Source organism: Strix uralensis, chromosome 1 (assembly GCF_047716275.1).
Source record: "Strix uralensis isolate ZFMK-TIS-50842 chromosome 1, bStrUra1, whole genome shotgun sequence".
NCBI classification, from domain to species: Eukaryota; Metazoa; Chordata; class Aves; order Strigiformes; family Strigidae; genus Strix; species Strix uralensis.
In genome coordinates, this window is record NC_133972.1 from 96,109,064 (window position 1) to 96,125,629 (window position 16,566).

Genomic DNA, 16,566 nt, shown 5'->3' on the forward strand with positions numbered 1-16,566 from the left:
AGCACTATGAACTGTATTGAAAACATAAGTGTTTAATCCAGGGATAAAAATTTCAGAAGCTATGAATTTACCTGCTTTTTCCAGACTGAATTTTTATCACCTGACTCTAGACTCCATTGTAGTCTACAAAGACAGCTAGCACCCTTGAGGAATGAGGAATGCATCTGAAGATAAACATCTTTTATGTAATGGGCACAAATCACCCTCTAGAGGTATCACTTTCTTTCCATGGTGTATACTAAAGAAACAGCAATGATGAGCTTAGACAAGACACTTGAATTTGACATGGCCAAAGTTAGATGGGGTTAGCTCCCAAAATGCCTTCAGAAAACAATTAAACAAAGACAACACTTCTAATTTCAGTCAAACAGTTCGAAAGAGTCTTTTATTTGCTTTTTTCCTTTTTAATTTTTTTTGGGGGGGGTGGGGGAGGTGAGAAGGGAGAATAAAATCTGAAGAAGAGTCACAAATTCCTTAAATGATAAATTCACATGGAAACCTGAATTTAGATTCCCTGTAGTCACTGCTTTCTCTATGCCAAACTGAAAACAATAGTTATTTTTGAAAACAGGATGTAATTTTGTCTGAAATACTGTTTTAGTGCCCACGATCTCTTGTGAAGAGATTGATTAAATCCTAGTGTTACCCACAGAAATCTATAGTGCGTTCAGAATTCAGTACAGAATAATAACAGGTGGTGATAATCAGTAATGTCCTGTAGTCAGGAGGAGTACATGTTGAGATATTATCTCTTATACTGTCTTATTGAAGCTAAACTGTGGTATTCTGAGATAAGAACAAAATGAATTGTGGAAGTTAGAACTGAACTGATGACAAATTCAAGTTTGATTGACAAAGAACTCTTCAGTGGAACGTTGCAATTAAATATTTAAACACAGAAAAGCTAGGTACAAGAAATAAGTTCTGGTGGTAACATGACATGCTCCATCTGCGTACTGTTTGGGTTTTTTAAAATATGTTATCTTTGCATTTCATTAATGTTTATCATTGCATTTTACCATTTAAATTTTACTAAATAATTTTTGATGTTTATAAGGTTTTAATAAGTTATAGGTATATAGGCCTGAAGGTATATAAGTTTTATGCTTGAATGATATTGTTAAATACTTGCAGAAAATCTTCAGAAAGTGACAATACTGAAACAGTCTTTGCTTATCCTTGTTATCTCCTGTACTTTAAACAGTGTTTCATGCTGTCATTTAGAAATGATTCAAGATACTTGAATTTTGGCTCCAGATCATCTTTTCCCAAAGTCATGAACCTCGACTGCTTGGATAATTGAATTTTCTTTGTTAGGTTTGAACAGGAGGACATAAAGTATAAATCAGTCAAGTAATATAATTTATCAGGTGTCACTGCTACTTGTCTCTTATTTAGAGCTGTATTCCTTAGCTACAAGCTAGACTAGAGAATTATTCTAAATATATGTGCTTTATTAGATCCTTCCTTTTAAGGAAAATTAATTGAACTTGGCTGGTAACGTTGCAGTTTTCAAGAAGAATCAGGCCAATCAAAGTCTCATTACAGGCTTCTGGAAAGGCAGATTTTTTTCTCCTGTACTAGTCAGGGCAGGTGACTTTCATGTTAACATGTCTCTGAACAGGATTAATTTCTTGTAGAGTTATAAGACTATTACAGTTCAACCAAAAAGTTTTAAAAAAATTATTTGGAACTTATCAAGTCATCTTGGTTTAGATCAGAATCATGCAACTTAATCAGACAATTTTTTTTCTGGTATATGTGCTTGCTAAGTATAATGGAATAAGTAAGTCAGCAGCAAAGCAGTACTAATTTCTCTGTAATTTTACCCATATGAGCAAAGCATAAGCACTTAAAATGAGAGAACAATCTTCTCTTTAGATGTCAGTTCATATCTTCTGTCTTCCCTGGTCATAGGAGTTGATGGTTATTTTGTCCACAAAATCCCTGTGATTGCTTTTACTGAAGTTTTTGCAGTACTTGTTATTACTTGTGGAAATTTTTGCTTAGGGAAGCACAGCTGCCCGTTTAAAATTGTACCGGGATTAAGTAGTTAAATTCCCTTTTCTAGTCTTAGTGTGCAGCAGTTTATTAATTGAGTGTGACTTCTAAACAACTGAAAATAAGCCTGCTGGTAAATTGCAAGCAGAGTTCATACATTCTAGTTATTCACAGGACTTTAAGTCAGTCATAGGCTTTCTGAGAACTATTTAGTTTAAAACATTTGAATGATGAACCTGTCATAAAGGCCGGATCTGGATTTGATTCACAGCTGTTCTGTCTGTCTTGGGAAAACTATTCATTAGTTCACTGATGATGCTATGACTGATCAGTCTTTTTGCAGATTTCACAACTATTTCTGTAGATAGGCTTTAAAAAAGGAGAGCTTAGGTGTTGTTTCAGCAACTAGACTTTTTCTGTTACCAAGCCAAGGGCATTGGACCTTGCATTCTGTTTTAGCCAGATATTTTCATCTTGGGGGCAATAAACTGAGAAATACAGGAAACTTAATGTTGTTTTCTATTGGGTGATTTCTGGTTTCTGTTCTTGGAGGTGGTTGTGGAGCAATCAGAAAGTGACCCAAATTGCAAACAGAGGTGGCAAGCAAGAAAACCACAGTTTAATGAAAAAAGTAGGAATTTTCATAGTTTCATGCCAGTTGATCTGAAAGATTACAGTGCTCTTATATTTATACCTTCACCTATCAAATTTTATGTAAAATGTGGTAGAGATAGGACTCAGTTCTATCTCTAAGTATAGCCACTTACTTTCTGAAGTTTTTCTTGAAGAAATTCTACAGTGTAATCTTTTGGTTAGTTTTTCATTATCCCACTGCCCCCTGGCCCTGCCACCACCTCAGTTAAGAAACAGGACTTCTTAGCTGAAGGACTCAGTGATTCTTCTCCATCCATTTTCCATAGTTTAACAGATAACTACATGTGTGTGAGTATATTTATAATACATGCATATGTATAAGCACGTATTTGTGTGTATGTATGTATATGTGCACATGAATTACTGGATTGTCCTCATGCTAGTATTATGCTAGGCAAATTCACCCTCAAGATTCATACCCCATATGGGCTTTTCAAAATAGCATGTGAAAGTATCAATATACGAATATTAAAAACTTGTTAGGGGAGTGCCTTTATTAAATATTGGTTATATAGAATATTGAGCAACTTTTAAAAGAGACTGCATGATCTGAGTTTTAACAGTGAAAATGCCTCAGAAGCACAAGGTCCTGAAACTGAAGGTGTTTGTTACAGAATGCCATCTCATTACTTTAATTTTCAAATATGTCTTCTTTTCTCTTAGATTTCTTCTCTAGTATTTTATATTATGTCTGCTGCTATGCTTATATCCAATCATTTTGTTCATGTCACACTTTTTTTTGCATTGTCCATGAAGGAGATATTTACAGTTTTTTTAGAAATGCAGAGACTCCGTTGATGAGATACTTACACAGAGTGAGTTTTCTGTCACTGCCAAAGGTGCTCTTTAGAGTTTTGTGTTCAGAGGGGCAGCTGTTCTGTGCCTTGCCATCTTCTGAAAGAAATAATCTTTCTTTTTTCTGAAAGAAATAATAATTCTTTTTCTTGATGTATCTGAAAGAGAGGATCACCTGCTTAGTTTCTCTCCCCATAGCTGCAGAGGCCTAAACTCTTATAATACTCAGGAAAGATCCTTAGAATACTTTACAGAACAGATTTATAATCCATCTGTTCATGGTATTTTCCTTTTACAAGAAGTTGCAAGTAACTTCTGAATACAATCAGCAAAGGAGATTTTACATGTGGAAAGTATGAATATGCAAGAATAATATGAAAATAGTTACATCTTGAATAATCCGTCAAACATCCTTCTTAATAAAGGAAATGTATCATGTTTACTTTTCATAAGAGTCCAGATAAAAGTAAAGCAGGGGAGAGTTCACTATTTCTACTGCTTTTTTTCCCCATTGTATTTAAATATCACTGAATTGTTTAGGTTGGAAGGGACCTCCTGAGGTCATCTAGTTCAATCCCCCTGCTAAATCAGGGTCACCTAGTGCTGGTTGTCCAGGACCTTGTAAAGTTGAGTTTTGAATATCACCACAGATGGAGACTACACAACCTCTAAGGGCAACCTGTTCCAGTATTTGACCACGCTCAGAGTAAAAAGGTGATTTTTGTCTTCAGATGGAATTTTGTGAGTTTTAATTTGTGCCCATTGCCTCTTGTCCTATTGGTGGGCACTACTGAGAAGAGCCTGGATCCCTCTTCTTTGTTGCCCCCATCCCCAGATATTTATACACATTGATGAGATCCCCCTGAGCCTTCTCTCCTCCAGGTTGAACAGTCCTGGCTCTCTCAGCCTTTTCTCATATGAAAGATGCTCCAGGCCTTTAATCACCCTTTGGCCCTGCCCTGGATTTGCTTCAGTAAGTCCATATCTTTCTTGTACTGGGGAGCCCAGAACTGAGCCCAGCACTCCAGATGGGATCTCACCAGTGCTGAGGACAGAAAGATCACCTCCCTTGACCTACTGGCGGGGATCTTCCCAATGCAGCCCAGGAAGCAGTTGGCCTTCTTTGCCACAAGGGCACATTGCTACCTCACAGTCAGCTTGGTGTCCACCGGAAGATCCTTCTCTGCAGAGCTGCTTTTTAGGTTGGACTCAAACTACTGTTGCATGGGGTGGTTCCTCCCCAGATGCAAGACTGCATTTCCCCCTGTTGAACTCCATGAGGTTCCTCGCTGCCTAGTCAAAGTGCAACACAACCCTCTGGTGTATGAACCACTCTTCCCAGTTTTGTATAATCAGCAAACTTGTCGAGGTCATTAATGATGCTGTTAAACAGGATTGAACCCAGTACTGACCCCTGATATACATCACTAGTGACTTCCTGCAGCTGGACTTTTTATGACTGATCACAACCCTCTGGGCCCAGTTGTTCAGCCAGTTTTCAGTCTGTTGCACTGTCCACTTATATAGCCCATACTGTGTTAACTTTATCAAGAAGTTATGGGAGACAGCGTCAAAACCCTTTCTAAAGTTGAGATAAGTAACATCCAATGTTCTCCCCTCATCCATGAACCTACTCACCTCATTGTAGAAGTCTATAATGTTGTTCAAGAAATATAGCACTGTATTTCCAGAATGTGAACTAATCTTGTTATTTTTAATGTCATTAAGTGTCATAATGTTAATTTTTTAATGTGCAGTTTCTGTCTGAAAATTCTAAAAGCCCCTCTATGAACACTGTATAAATTACTATAAAACTGTATTCAGCTCCTTGTAGTAAATTTTTTAATGCTTTAGAAAGAAGAAAACACAGGGGAACACTTCCTGCAGACCAAACTCCACACTGAAATGATTCTTTAGAATATTCAGTTTCAGAGCTAAAGTACATCCGAGCTTTCCATCCCCATTCCCCAATTTAAATGGCAAGAAATCTAATATCATAATGGCAAATAAGGTCACACATTTTCCTTAGGACTGAGAAAGCTACTCCTCTCTATAAAAATGTCTTCAGAACATCCTGGTATTGGTATGAAGTGATTCACACTGCAGTGTTTTATGAAGAAAATGACTGGCAATCTGGTGCAATTAACACTTTTTCCATTGTTTGCATTGCTGTTAACTTAATAACTAAAAAAAACTTCATTTGAAATTCTGGTATAAAAAAATATTATTATTTTGGTCTCACAGCCCACTGCATGCATAAGCTGAGCATTTGCATGACCAAAGTGATACAAAATTGCAAAAAAAGTCTCGTATAGAGCTGGAAAGTGGACCTGCATTCATAATTCCCATACTGTTTCTCTGTACTTGCTCCCTTTTTGGATTTGAATGTATGTCATGCTTCTTGAAATGCTGCTTCTAATATCTGTGTAATAGAATCTGGTTCAGCAGGAGAGAAATAATTACCCTCTATAATCACTGAAAGGTTTTACCCATTTTTAGTCATTTTTATATTGCTGTTTTCTTATTAATTTCAACAGTTTTTTATTACAAGTATTTCTGTGTCGCTGCTTCATTATTCCAATATTGTTAGTTGTTATCGAGTGTTGAATAAAAATATACAATGCCTCATTTAGTTTGGGATGATTGTGAATGTACTCCTCAGGGCAGAATTTAAGCAGTGTTACTGATACCATAACCACAGGTAGAAATAGGGTGTAATTCTTTCAGTACTGGACACCACGAATGAGGGGCTCCTCCATTTTGGTTATCCAGAGTACTGGTCCTGTTCAGTCCAGGATTCCTGTTGGGCAGTCTTCACATTATTTCTTGTAGCTGATTTCAGCACGTGATTCAGTACATCTTCTGTTTTTTTTGGCTCCATCTGATACTCCCACAGTGCCTGTGCTTGTGGGTAGGGCATAAAACAATTTCTTAAGAATAAAAGTTTGTGCTGCAGTTTAAGCTGCGAACAATCCCCTCCATTCCCTCACTGTTGATTATACCATTCATCTGAACTTATATTAGCAATACTGAAGCTCTAGCATAGGCAGGCAGCCATATCCTCTGCTGTTTTAAGTACCATTCATGGGACCTTCTCTCATCACAACTACTTAAATAAGTGGTTGTAATAAAAGCAGCAGTTAGTGGTCCATTGATCATAGTTTCCAGTGATGCTAACACAGGGGAAGGTGAACTTCTTTGGCAACAGTAGGAAATCCCAGTAGTGTTGATGGAGATGCATAGTAGTGATGCTTAGAGCTAATGCTACAGCTCAAGAGTGAGTTCAGCATTGTGCTGAGTACAGTTGAGGGAGACCTTTTTTTCCATGCAGGACCAAGCCTGAAAGTGACAAAGGTACTCAAATTAACTGCAGAGTGTTAAAACTCCACCCGGGGCTAGATCCAGGCATATTGGTTGTATGCTGTGAACAAGATTCTGTGTGTTCCCCTTTCACTGATAAATAGTGGACTTCAGTCTCCATCTCTGTTTAATGCCTTTACTTGGTACTAAATTCACTTAGAAAAGATGTTTTCCACTTGCCAGATGGTTATTTTAACTAGGAAGTATTCTATCATGTGTGTCTTCAAAAGGCTGATTTTCATAGCTTATATGTGGTTTAGAACACTTCAACTCAATGGAAAATAAACTGTTTTTTAAAGTGGCAAAACATTGCTCTTCACAGAAGTGCAGTCTCACTAGACTTTGTGGAACTATTGCTGTACACTATCTAAAGTCTGACTATGGTTAGGATAAGCACAGTGCATTGCTTTGTAGGACACCCATGAGTCTCTGCACACAGCAAGCACTGGTGGAGGCAGGCTGGGTAGATCGAGCAAGCAGTGCCCTGCAGAAGGACCAGGGGAGCTGGCTCGATCAGTGGTTACAGGCAGCTTCTGAGCCACCTTCTTCCTCTAAAACAGAGGCAACAATACCTATGTAATGTACTTGGAGATTTTCTGATGGCAATTCCTGTGCAAGAGAGAGGTAATCTTTATCATCCTCAGGTGGAGTAAATTGACTTTAGTTCAGTCAGCAGCTGTAAAGCTTTAACTGAAGGGTTGGATCCAAGTCTTCACTGTAGTTCTGTGCAAGCAATTATGAAATGATTCTGAAGAGATTATGAAATGATTATGAAGAGATTCTTGACGTGAAACTAGGGTTTGGATTGTGAGACTAAAGGACAAGAACCTCCTGGTAATATCACTATTAGAAACGTAGGAGTAAATTTGAAGAGGAAACTGTTATTTTGGGGTGAGATACATTTTTAATTCAGTATTGGTTTTTTCAATCCTTATTTTATTAGGATTGTCAGGGGATTTCTTGCGTTCTGGACGATACTCTGCTCATACCATCAATGGTGCCTGGTCACCCTGGTCTCCGTGGTCTCAGTGCAGTCGTGACTGTAGTAGAGGTATACGGAATCGCAAACGGGCCTGCAGCAATCCTGAGCCCAAGTACGGGGGACTTCCTTGCCTCGGCCCATCTCTAGAGTACCAGGAATGCAACATTTTGCCTTGTCCAGGTAAGAGTCAAATGAAATGAGAGAAGTATGTGAAAATAAAATAATTCATCTTCAAGGCTATATATTGTAATAATTGGTTTGGTTGGGGTTTTTTAGTTGTTGGGTTTGGGGTTTGTTTTGGTTTTTGAATAGACTACAGCTCAAATTTACTTTTGCAATATAAGTGGATTTGGGTAAGAGTCCCTTGTGTTGTCAGTCAGTTTATCATCAACAGTATTAACAGCTATGTCTGTTTTCACTTTTGAGACTTTGACTGTAAAAATATCATTTTAATAAGTAAACTGATAAGAGAAAAAAGACATAAGAAAGCTGCAAGACATCTGGCCTAGTCTTTATTTAAACTCACAATATCATTGTCATCACAGTGATTGATGGCATTAAATCTGTGCTAGCTTTTGAGTGTAAAGCCTCCAGGAAATAAGGTTCAGGACTGATCACCAAACTAGATGGTAACTCAAGTAGGCCATAAAGATTGTTCTTGGAATCTTGAGCTTCTCCTTGAAAATTGTTTTATGATTATATGAAAAGGATTACAACTAGGATATATGTTTTCAAGAAACTACTTTGGGTTATAAATCTTTATTGTATCTTAGACATTGGGGGTGAAAAAAAATCTTGGTTTGTCACCTTTCACCCTTCATAAAGCAGACATCCAGATTCAAAGGCTTTTGAGCTTTGCAGGGACTTTGTGGAAAAAGAACGGGGAAGGCTATAGGAGAACATAAGAAGAAAAGAAAGTGCAATTGAAATAGGAGGAAAGAATTCAAGGTAAGAAAAAATAGAGAGGAAGAAGGATAATGGCTGAGAGACTCAGTTCTTTCCATTATCAACAAGAAAATTTAGAAATAAGCTTTCATACATCTTTAATTGTATTAATTATGTATAACAGTGCTGCATATTTGATTATTGAAGACTTGGAGCTTTTGGCATTTATTCAAGTGTGGACCTGAAGGATTACTATGGCAATATACACATTACATGTGTATATTACTCTGGTAAAACATACATGTGTGTATGTATTTATCTATGTCTATATATGGTTATGTATGGTTACAGATTAAAACTGTGCCCCCTAAATCATGGATATGTATTTTTTAATATGAGTATTTTGTTCAATCTTTTCATTGCAAGTGCTTTCCCTAAGCTCTATAAGCCCTTTGATGGTCACTGTCCATTCTCTGCATCAGGATCGAAGAAGTAGATATGTGCAGAAGACAGGGCTTCCCTTTTCAGGAGGACACAGTTTCTTGAAAAACATGCTCCCAACTTGAATTGAACCTAATATGTTTTGGCAGATATCCCACAAACCCAGCAGCTTTGTGAGCATTCTGGCTGCTCAGTGAAAGTGAACTTCTCTGCAGTTTTATGGCTAACAGGAACAGTAGGATTGCTTGGCAACTTGAACGCCTCAGGCAGCCCCCTGAGGCGTTCAAGCCTCCAGTTCTGCTGGTGGGGCACATCCAAAGGGAATTTGTGTTGGGGGCCCTGCTTCAGTCTGGGTGAATACCAACTGAGCCATCAAGGTTCTGAAAGAGGCACAACAAGCCAGCACCTTCTGGTGAAATTTTCTTGCTGCATCCAAGGAGGAAGAAAGTAGCTTTAGATGCTCATTGTGTAGCTTCTCTATCTGGCAGTGTAAGCATCTGAGGAGATCAAGGGGAAAGATTATATGCTTCTTCCTGGGTTTAGAGGCATGATCAGTGAAGGGTGGCTATGTTTTCTACACCAAGCAGTGTGAGAGAGAGGTGGAAGGGAATCAGCAGAGAACTAACATTTGGCAGAGAATTATAAAATTGTAGCCCAAATCTTCTCCACATTTGCCCAAGTGCATTCTAATTAGAATTCATTAGTTCCCTAACTGAAATAATAATGCCTTGCTTTTCTTGAGTAATAAAATTATAAACACTTCTGTTTCATGTGGCTGCACTGTTCATCTGTGAGAAATTTTGAAGGTTGACAGTGATGCATTAGGTCAAAGACTTAGGAGACTATTGTACTAACATGTGCAAGCCTACCCAGGGATGCACGCAGTAGGTAGAGCAAGCTAGAATGTAGCCCTTCCTCACTGTTTCCTTCTTCCCTTGCAAAGGGAATCCCTCCATGAGACACTGCCTTCAGCTTCCTCTGAAGCAGGTGAGTGGTGTGGTAATAGCTAACAGCTCTGCTCACAAGCTTTAAGATATCTAATTGTATCTCTGTACTGTAGAAAGTGAAGTACCTTCATTAAATGGGCCCAGATTATCTATAAAACAGAGCCAGATTTGTTGTTCATCCCTTGCTGTTGGTTCTTAAATTAAATGCTCTCTTGAATTTTGATAAAGTTAAATTAAGTTAAAGGTTTTCAGAAGTCATGTTTTTAATTATCTCCAGCTAGTACAGTTGTATTTTTTGAAGGAAATTGTTCCAACCAGTAAAACACATAGTTATGCAGACGTAAGTCTGATGTAGAGGCCCTTGTTGTTTACAAGATAGCCAATACCAAAACTAAAATACATTATAAGGCAGAACTTGAAGTTGTGCCTTATATAAAAATTATTCCCTCTTCTGCTGCCTCTGAATTTGAAAATATTTTTAAAGATCAGTTGGTATAAAATGTGGTGGGCCTTTCTGAAGCAAGAAGAGGTGTCCTCATATATCTAATACTTTTCTTCAGAGATTTTTCTTTTTAGTGCAAAGTAAATTTGAATAAAGATGTAGAGCTTGAATAAAGTATTTAGATGTATGATAGCCTGCAAGGAATCACAGAGTTCCTCAGCTACAGAACTACTCTTTGCCAGTAATTAAGAAGAAATGTAAGGGACTAAGTCAGATCTCAGATAAATCTGAAAGGAAAACATTGCAAGCAGTAGATGTAATTGATTTTTTTTTTTCTCTTTAAGACATGGGAGAGTAAAAAAGTATTGCAGAATAAGGCTTATCCATAAATCAGACCTGATTATAAATTTGTAAAAAGGGAATAAATTTTTATTAGAGAAGCATACTGATGAAATTGAATTCTCTCCATTTTTAATGAAAGTCACAGAAAGTTAAATTGGTGGGTAAACATGAACATGTATTAGGTTGATGTTCATGAGACCTCATCAAGAAAGGGGAGACATAAACAATACATGGGTGAAGAGCCTTTGCTCCAGGCCCATGGATACAAACCTGGCAGATCCCACAGTAGGGGCACAGAGGAGAGCAGCCAGGAAGAGAAACCATGGTTGGATCAGTTTTCAGCCTTCTTGTTAACCGCTGTACTAGGGACTGGATTTCATGTCCTGGGTGCTTATATTTAGGACAGCTATATAAAGTCATTCTTACCCTAGCTATCTAAGTGAGTTTCTAAAATGTCCCTGTTAGGCTTTGATCACACAGCCCTTGCAGATGTTTATGAGAAAGATTGGTGTAGGTACTGATTTCATTGTGGTATTGACTACACTCTCCTCACATGGACTAGGCTATAGATAGAGTTGCAGGAACTGAGTAGGAGTAAACATGTCAGGCCCTTCTTGCCAATGTGAGCATAAGGAGAAAAACTGAGACTCTGCATAGTTCATTCTTCCCCATGTAAATAAATGAGGTGCAGACAGAAAGGCTAAGGAATGTGAGGAGATTTTGTTCTGACCTTGACCCAAAAGTAATGGACATCTTACTAGAAATAAAAATGGAACAAAAAAGAAGTGGATGCTTTCTAAGATTTACCTAAGCTCCCTTGGGGTAAGGACAACTTCACCTGCTCCCTGCTGGCACAGAACCATTTAGTTACAATCCAGTTCTGCCATTAGCATTTCAAAAATATTCTGGTTAGTAGGAAGGGACGAGATGGCAGCCATAAAGAAGCCTTCTGCTAATACAGTCTCAGGTTCTGCTTTGCTCCCTGTTCTGCCTATTGCAGACAGGATCATCCCTGCTGAGAAAGATGAGTGATATAGAAATATACTGAGCCATGGTTAAGTCATGCTGAAAGTCAATAGGACTTTATGCTTCTAAATCAATTAATCTGGGCTCAGTGTCATCCTGGAAGATACTAAGTGCTCTGAAGGACTGACATAATGAAAAGCCCATGGAGCAATCACTGAGTGTACAAGGCTGTCTTGTCTGGCTAAGTGTCTTGCACCATCATTTTAAATACACTTATTAATATATTAATAGCCAGTAATTTATGGTTAAATGTGCTGCAGAATCCCAGAACTTTAAAAAAATAGCGAAGCCATCTAGAACCTGCCTTCAGCAGCTACTATTAAATCTTTCTTGAGCCTGCAGGGGAGAGAGAAAGTGAATTTTTTCCCACAGCTTGTAGCAAAGTAAATGGTCCACTGATGTTCAGATTGATAGCAGTCACTGGGCAGACTACTTTTCGTTCATAGTATTTGAAGGCTGAATATACAATAGTAAATTGAACAGTGCCAGAAAATTGCCAGAAATTGTACCCAAGCCCAGGAATATGATTTTTCTGTATTGTACAAGTTTTAGAATGATCCCTCATACAATTTTGCCTTCAACCAACCAGCAGTCTCCCAAATAATTTGCAGAAATAGTCTGGGAGTCAGCGTAGGGTAAGGCCTGTTCCCATTACTCAGTTTTCATGTGGCCAAACTGCTCTGAGGGCAGGAGAATTTGCACGATTGTCTTGCACTAGCAAATTATTCTTTGGCTGTGTGCCTCAGGTCCTGTTTTTATGGCTCAGAGATGTGGTGAATAGAGTTGAGCTGGCAAGCACTGAACAGCCTCAATAACTATGGAAGGGACCTGTGAATACTCACTGACATTTCTGTTTTCTTTGAGTTACTAATACGTGGTCAATAAGAAAAGAAAGGAATCTATAATCAGACATATGATTTGTTATCCTTGGGGGCTTGCAAGATACTTACATTTTGAAGAAAAACTTAGATGATGATGAAGAGCATTGTTTGGATGGTAAGTTCTGCAAATTTACAAAAATTACAGGACTTTACTAAGAGTGTCGTTTGCCTGAAAATAATAATAACCAAATGTAAGGAATTCTGTCCTAATTCTCAATATTACATGTCTCTTCAATTATTACTGTAGGAAAAGACAACTTTTTCTTCATCTTTGTTTCATTTTGTTTCTTGTTGCTTTCTCTTTTATTCTTTTGCACATAGGAACACTTGGCCGATGTGCTTTAATTAGGAGTTTAAAGCATAGCTACATGAGCGCCACTGAGTAGCATGAGCTACAGGAGTTCCTGTTCCCTCTTCTTCTCAGAGCATAGTGGTGAATCAGAGGGAGAAGACAGTTGCCATCTCTTAGATTTGAAATTCTGATACTTCATGACAATATTTTGGGATTTTACCGGTTTCAGATTTTTATTATAGTTGTTTTAGTTTGATTTAGTTATGACATTTTGGCTGAGAAGAACTGAATAAATTTATGTATCAATAAATGATAAACCCAATAAACAATAAATGAAAATAACAGTAATGCTAATAACAGTAATGAGTTTCAGGTATACAAAACTCCTTGAAAGACTGTTTTTTATGTATCCCCTAAAGCCAGTTATTGCTTGCTTTTTCCTTCATTATTGCTTTTTTTTTTTTTTACTCCTGTTTGTTTTTTCCTTGCAGCCATACTTGGCCACAAGGAAACAGGAATATATTTAAAGGAACAGAGAAAATGTATCCTGCAGTAACTTCCTAAATCAGGGGGGAAAAGTTACTCCAATCCAATAAAGCTTGTCTCTGGGGCTGCTGAAACCCATCTCTCCACATGCATTGATATCTCTAGGCTGCTTCTGTAGCCAGTGAGGGGAGGGCTGAACTGCCCTTTGGAAGCAACTGTTGCTTTTGTAACTTAAGAGTCTCAGTTACAGACTTAAACACGGGATGTTCCTTAGATTTTGTTGTTATACTTTCCTTAGAAGCATTCATTTGCCTTCTGTATTTCTGCACTGCACTATGTTGGCTGTTTGTTTAATCCAGCATTGCTTTTATGAATAAAAGGTGTCTGTAGCATCGCAGAAACCAGACTTTGCCTTTGCAAACTATAATGTAAAAATTGCTCTTTCTCACACTGAAACATGCAGTGATATCCCACAGGATTCGGGAAAAGCAGTAGACTAAGTGATGTGGAATGGGATGATCCCCAGGTGTCTGGAAGGAGCAGTACTCTCTTGGGTCTGTAGGCTACGCAACACGCAGTGCCCCCGGATGTAACTTCTACTCAGCCACTGGGAAGCACACTATCTGCATTTCTGCGGGTGGAAAGGACTACTCTCCCTCTATTTATACTCCTTCATGCATATAGAAAAGACTGACCTCTCAGCATTTTTTATTCTTCTTTGCTACACTTCCAAAAAGATGAACATGAAAAGTTATAAACCTAAAGATATACACCAAAAAAACCTGAAGATTTTTTTAAGGGGGTTGTTTAAATTTGAAACAAGACCAGACAGTATATGAGAGAGCCTGCAATCCTATCTCTTCTCATGAAAGCAGGTGAGGTCAGTGTGTCTGCCCACACTTCCTTCCACTGTCTTGTAAAACTCAAAGTGCATAGCAGGGTATCCAGTTTACTTAATTGTCTCTTGGAAATTCTCCAGTAGTTTGGATGTTTTGTCATGTCCCCAGGAGATCCCATTTCTGTACACGTTTCTCCCTAGTACATCCTCTTCCCTATGTTGTTTTTTTTTTTTCATTATAGTGAAATATTTATTAACCACAACAACAGCCAGTGGGCAAAAAGATGTTTGCTTTACTGTAAAGGAAAGAGCACTGTTTGAGAGCACCCTGCTAGCTGAAGGGTGCCTTCTTCCAAAAGGGACCAACCTCAGTAATTCTCAGAAAACGTAAAGACTCTTTGTATCTTTCATTGTGGAACTGCTTTAATGACTTTCTTTTGTCCAACAGCTCTACAAAACTGTTATGTAAAGAAACTGTAGTGACTGGAACTTTCCTTGCAGCTGTGTATTTTTCCTCTATAAGAAGCAGAAATAACATTAAGGACTCCATGACAAAAGGAAAAAAGCAAAAAAGAAAAAAAAACAGATGGCGCTGTGTTGCTAAGCAACTTTAAAGACAAAAGAAACCACAGAGCTCTATTTAGGTCTTGTAAAAACTCAAGCAGTAAATACCCACTCCTTTGATCTTATTTAACCATGATGATGCTTTATCATCCTCTGTTGCTGAGAAGGAAAATTTCTGTGGACAAATAAGAGAGGTAGTTATGATAGTCCTTGAAAGGCCTAGAGATTTAGGATGGCAGCCTGTCAGTAAATAGTTGCTAAGAAAAAGTTATAATTACACTGTCCAGCTCAACCACGACCAGATCTAACATTGTCTATTATATTATGTCTGACCTTTCCCATCTTCCCCAGACCCACTTCTCCCTTTACATCCAAAGTCTTATAGTACAGCCATGATCACTGCAGTTGTGGAACATGGTGGCATTCCTGGATGTCACATTGGTCTCTGTGTTCTCGGCCACCTATAGATAGATGGCAGTTTCAAATGCATGAACATTTGTAATTCTCACTCTGGTCCATTGAAAAATAAGTGGAAAGTGTTGGGGGTCACTGTCTCCATTACAGTGAACAAGCCACAGGTAATGTTTGCAGACAATTTATCTTCTGTCCAGGCAATCTCATTCTGTTTCATGGAGGTCTATACACTGCAGCAGGAATGCCCCTGATTATTCATTTGAGCTAGTCATGAATCATTTTAAAGGGAAAAAAAAAAGAAAAAAATAAAGGGAGTATCTGGAAACCTAAAGCCTTTGTATTGCATGAAATGAATAGCTTAGGTAACAGCTACTGGTTTTATTTGACTTTTTTTTTTAAAAAAAAAAAAAGAGGTAAGTTCTGAATGAAAGATACCATGTCTTGAAATTGTTATAAAATTGCACAGTATATTTCACCTGCACTGAAGACAAATAACCTGTGGCTTTCTTAGGTATGAGCTTGAATAATACTACATTAACAGAGTTATCTCAGGCAAAAAGACATATTTGTTTTCCAGTGACTATATGAATAAGAGAACAAGTCAAGCACTACACTGAGATGCACTATTTATTTATGATAGGTGGTATAAAACTCTCTCATACACCTGTATAGTTAGATGATTTGGCTGATAAATATATCCCAGAAAAAATGTAGCAATCATTGAATTCCTTAATAATGGAAATAATTTATTTAAATTACATACTTGGAATATAGTACCAGATTCCATGAATTCTGTCTGTCCAATCAGGCTATTCAGAGGACAGATATATTACTTGCAAAAGTTTTTACAACTGTTGTTCTTACCAAGGAATGGCCAACTCCATTCTTTCTTGATTTATAAGATAATGTTGCAAACAACACAGAGAAAAAAATGTTATATATATTCAACAGCTTCACTTACAGGATTAGTTAATAGCCTTAGGTATGCACTAGTGAATTACCTGTTTGATTAGCAGTTGAGAACCTGAGGGTATGCTATATCTGAAATTAGATTCAAAAATGCACGTGTAGGTTTTAATATCAAAATAACCACATTGTCCTAGCTCATTTTCTCACTGTTGCAGCCTTTGCATAGAAATCATTCTACTCTACTCACCAAGTGCATTTGTGATATACAGTGCTACCAAAATGAGTATTTTTTTAATATTCTACATCT

At 37.7% G+C, this 16,566-nt stretch overlaps 1 protein-coding gene across 4 annotated transcripts in view; it reads left to right on the top strand.

The window, feature by feature from the left end:
- SEMA5A (semaphorin 5A) overlaps nt 1-16,566 on the top strand; it is a 354,251-nt gene that overhangs the window by 319,154 nt on the left and 18,531 nt on the right. For all 4 annotated transcript variants that reach the window (XM_074874592.1, XM_074874601.1, XM_074874608.1 and 1 more), the window contains one exon: nt 7,754-7,972. In XM_074874592.1, the coding sequence (XP_074730693.1) occupies nt 7,754-7,972 (219 nt within the window). The remainder of the gene's footprint in view (nt 1-7,753; nt 7,973-16,566) is intronic.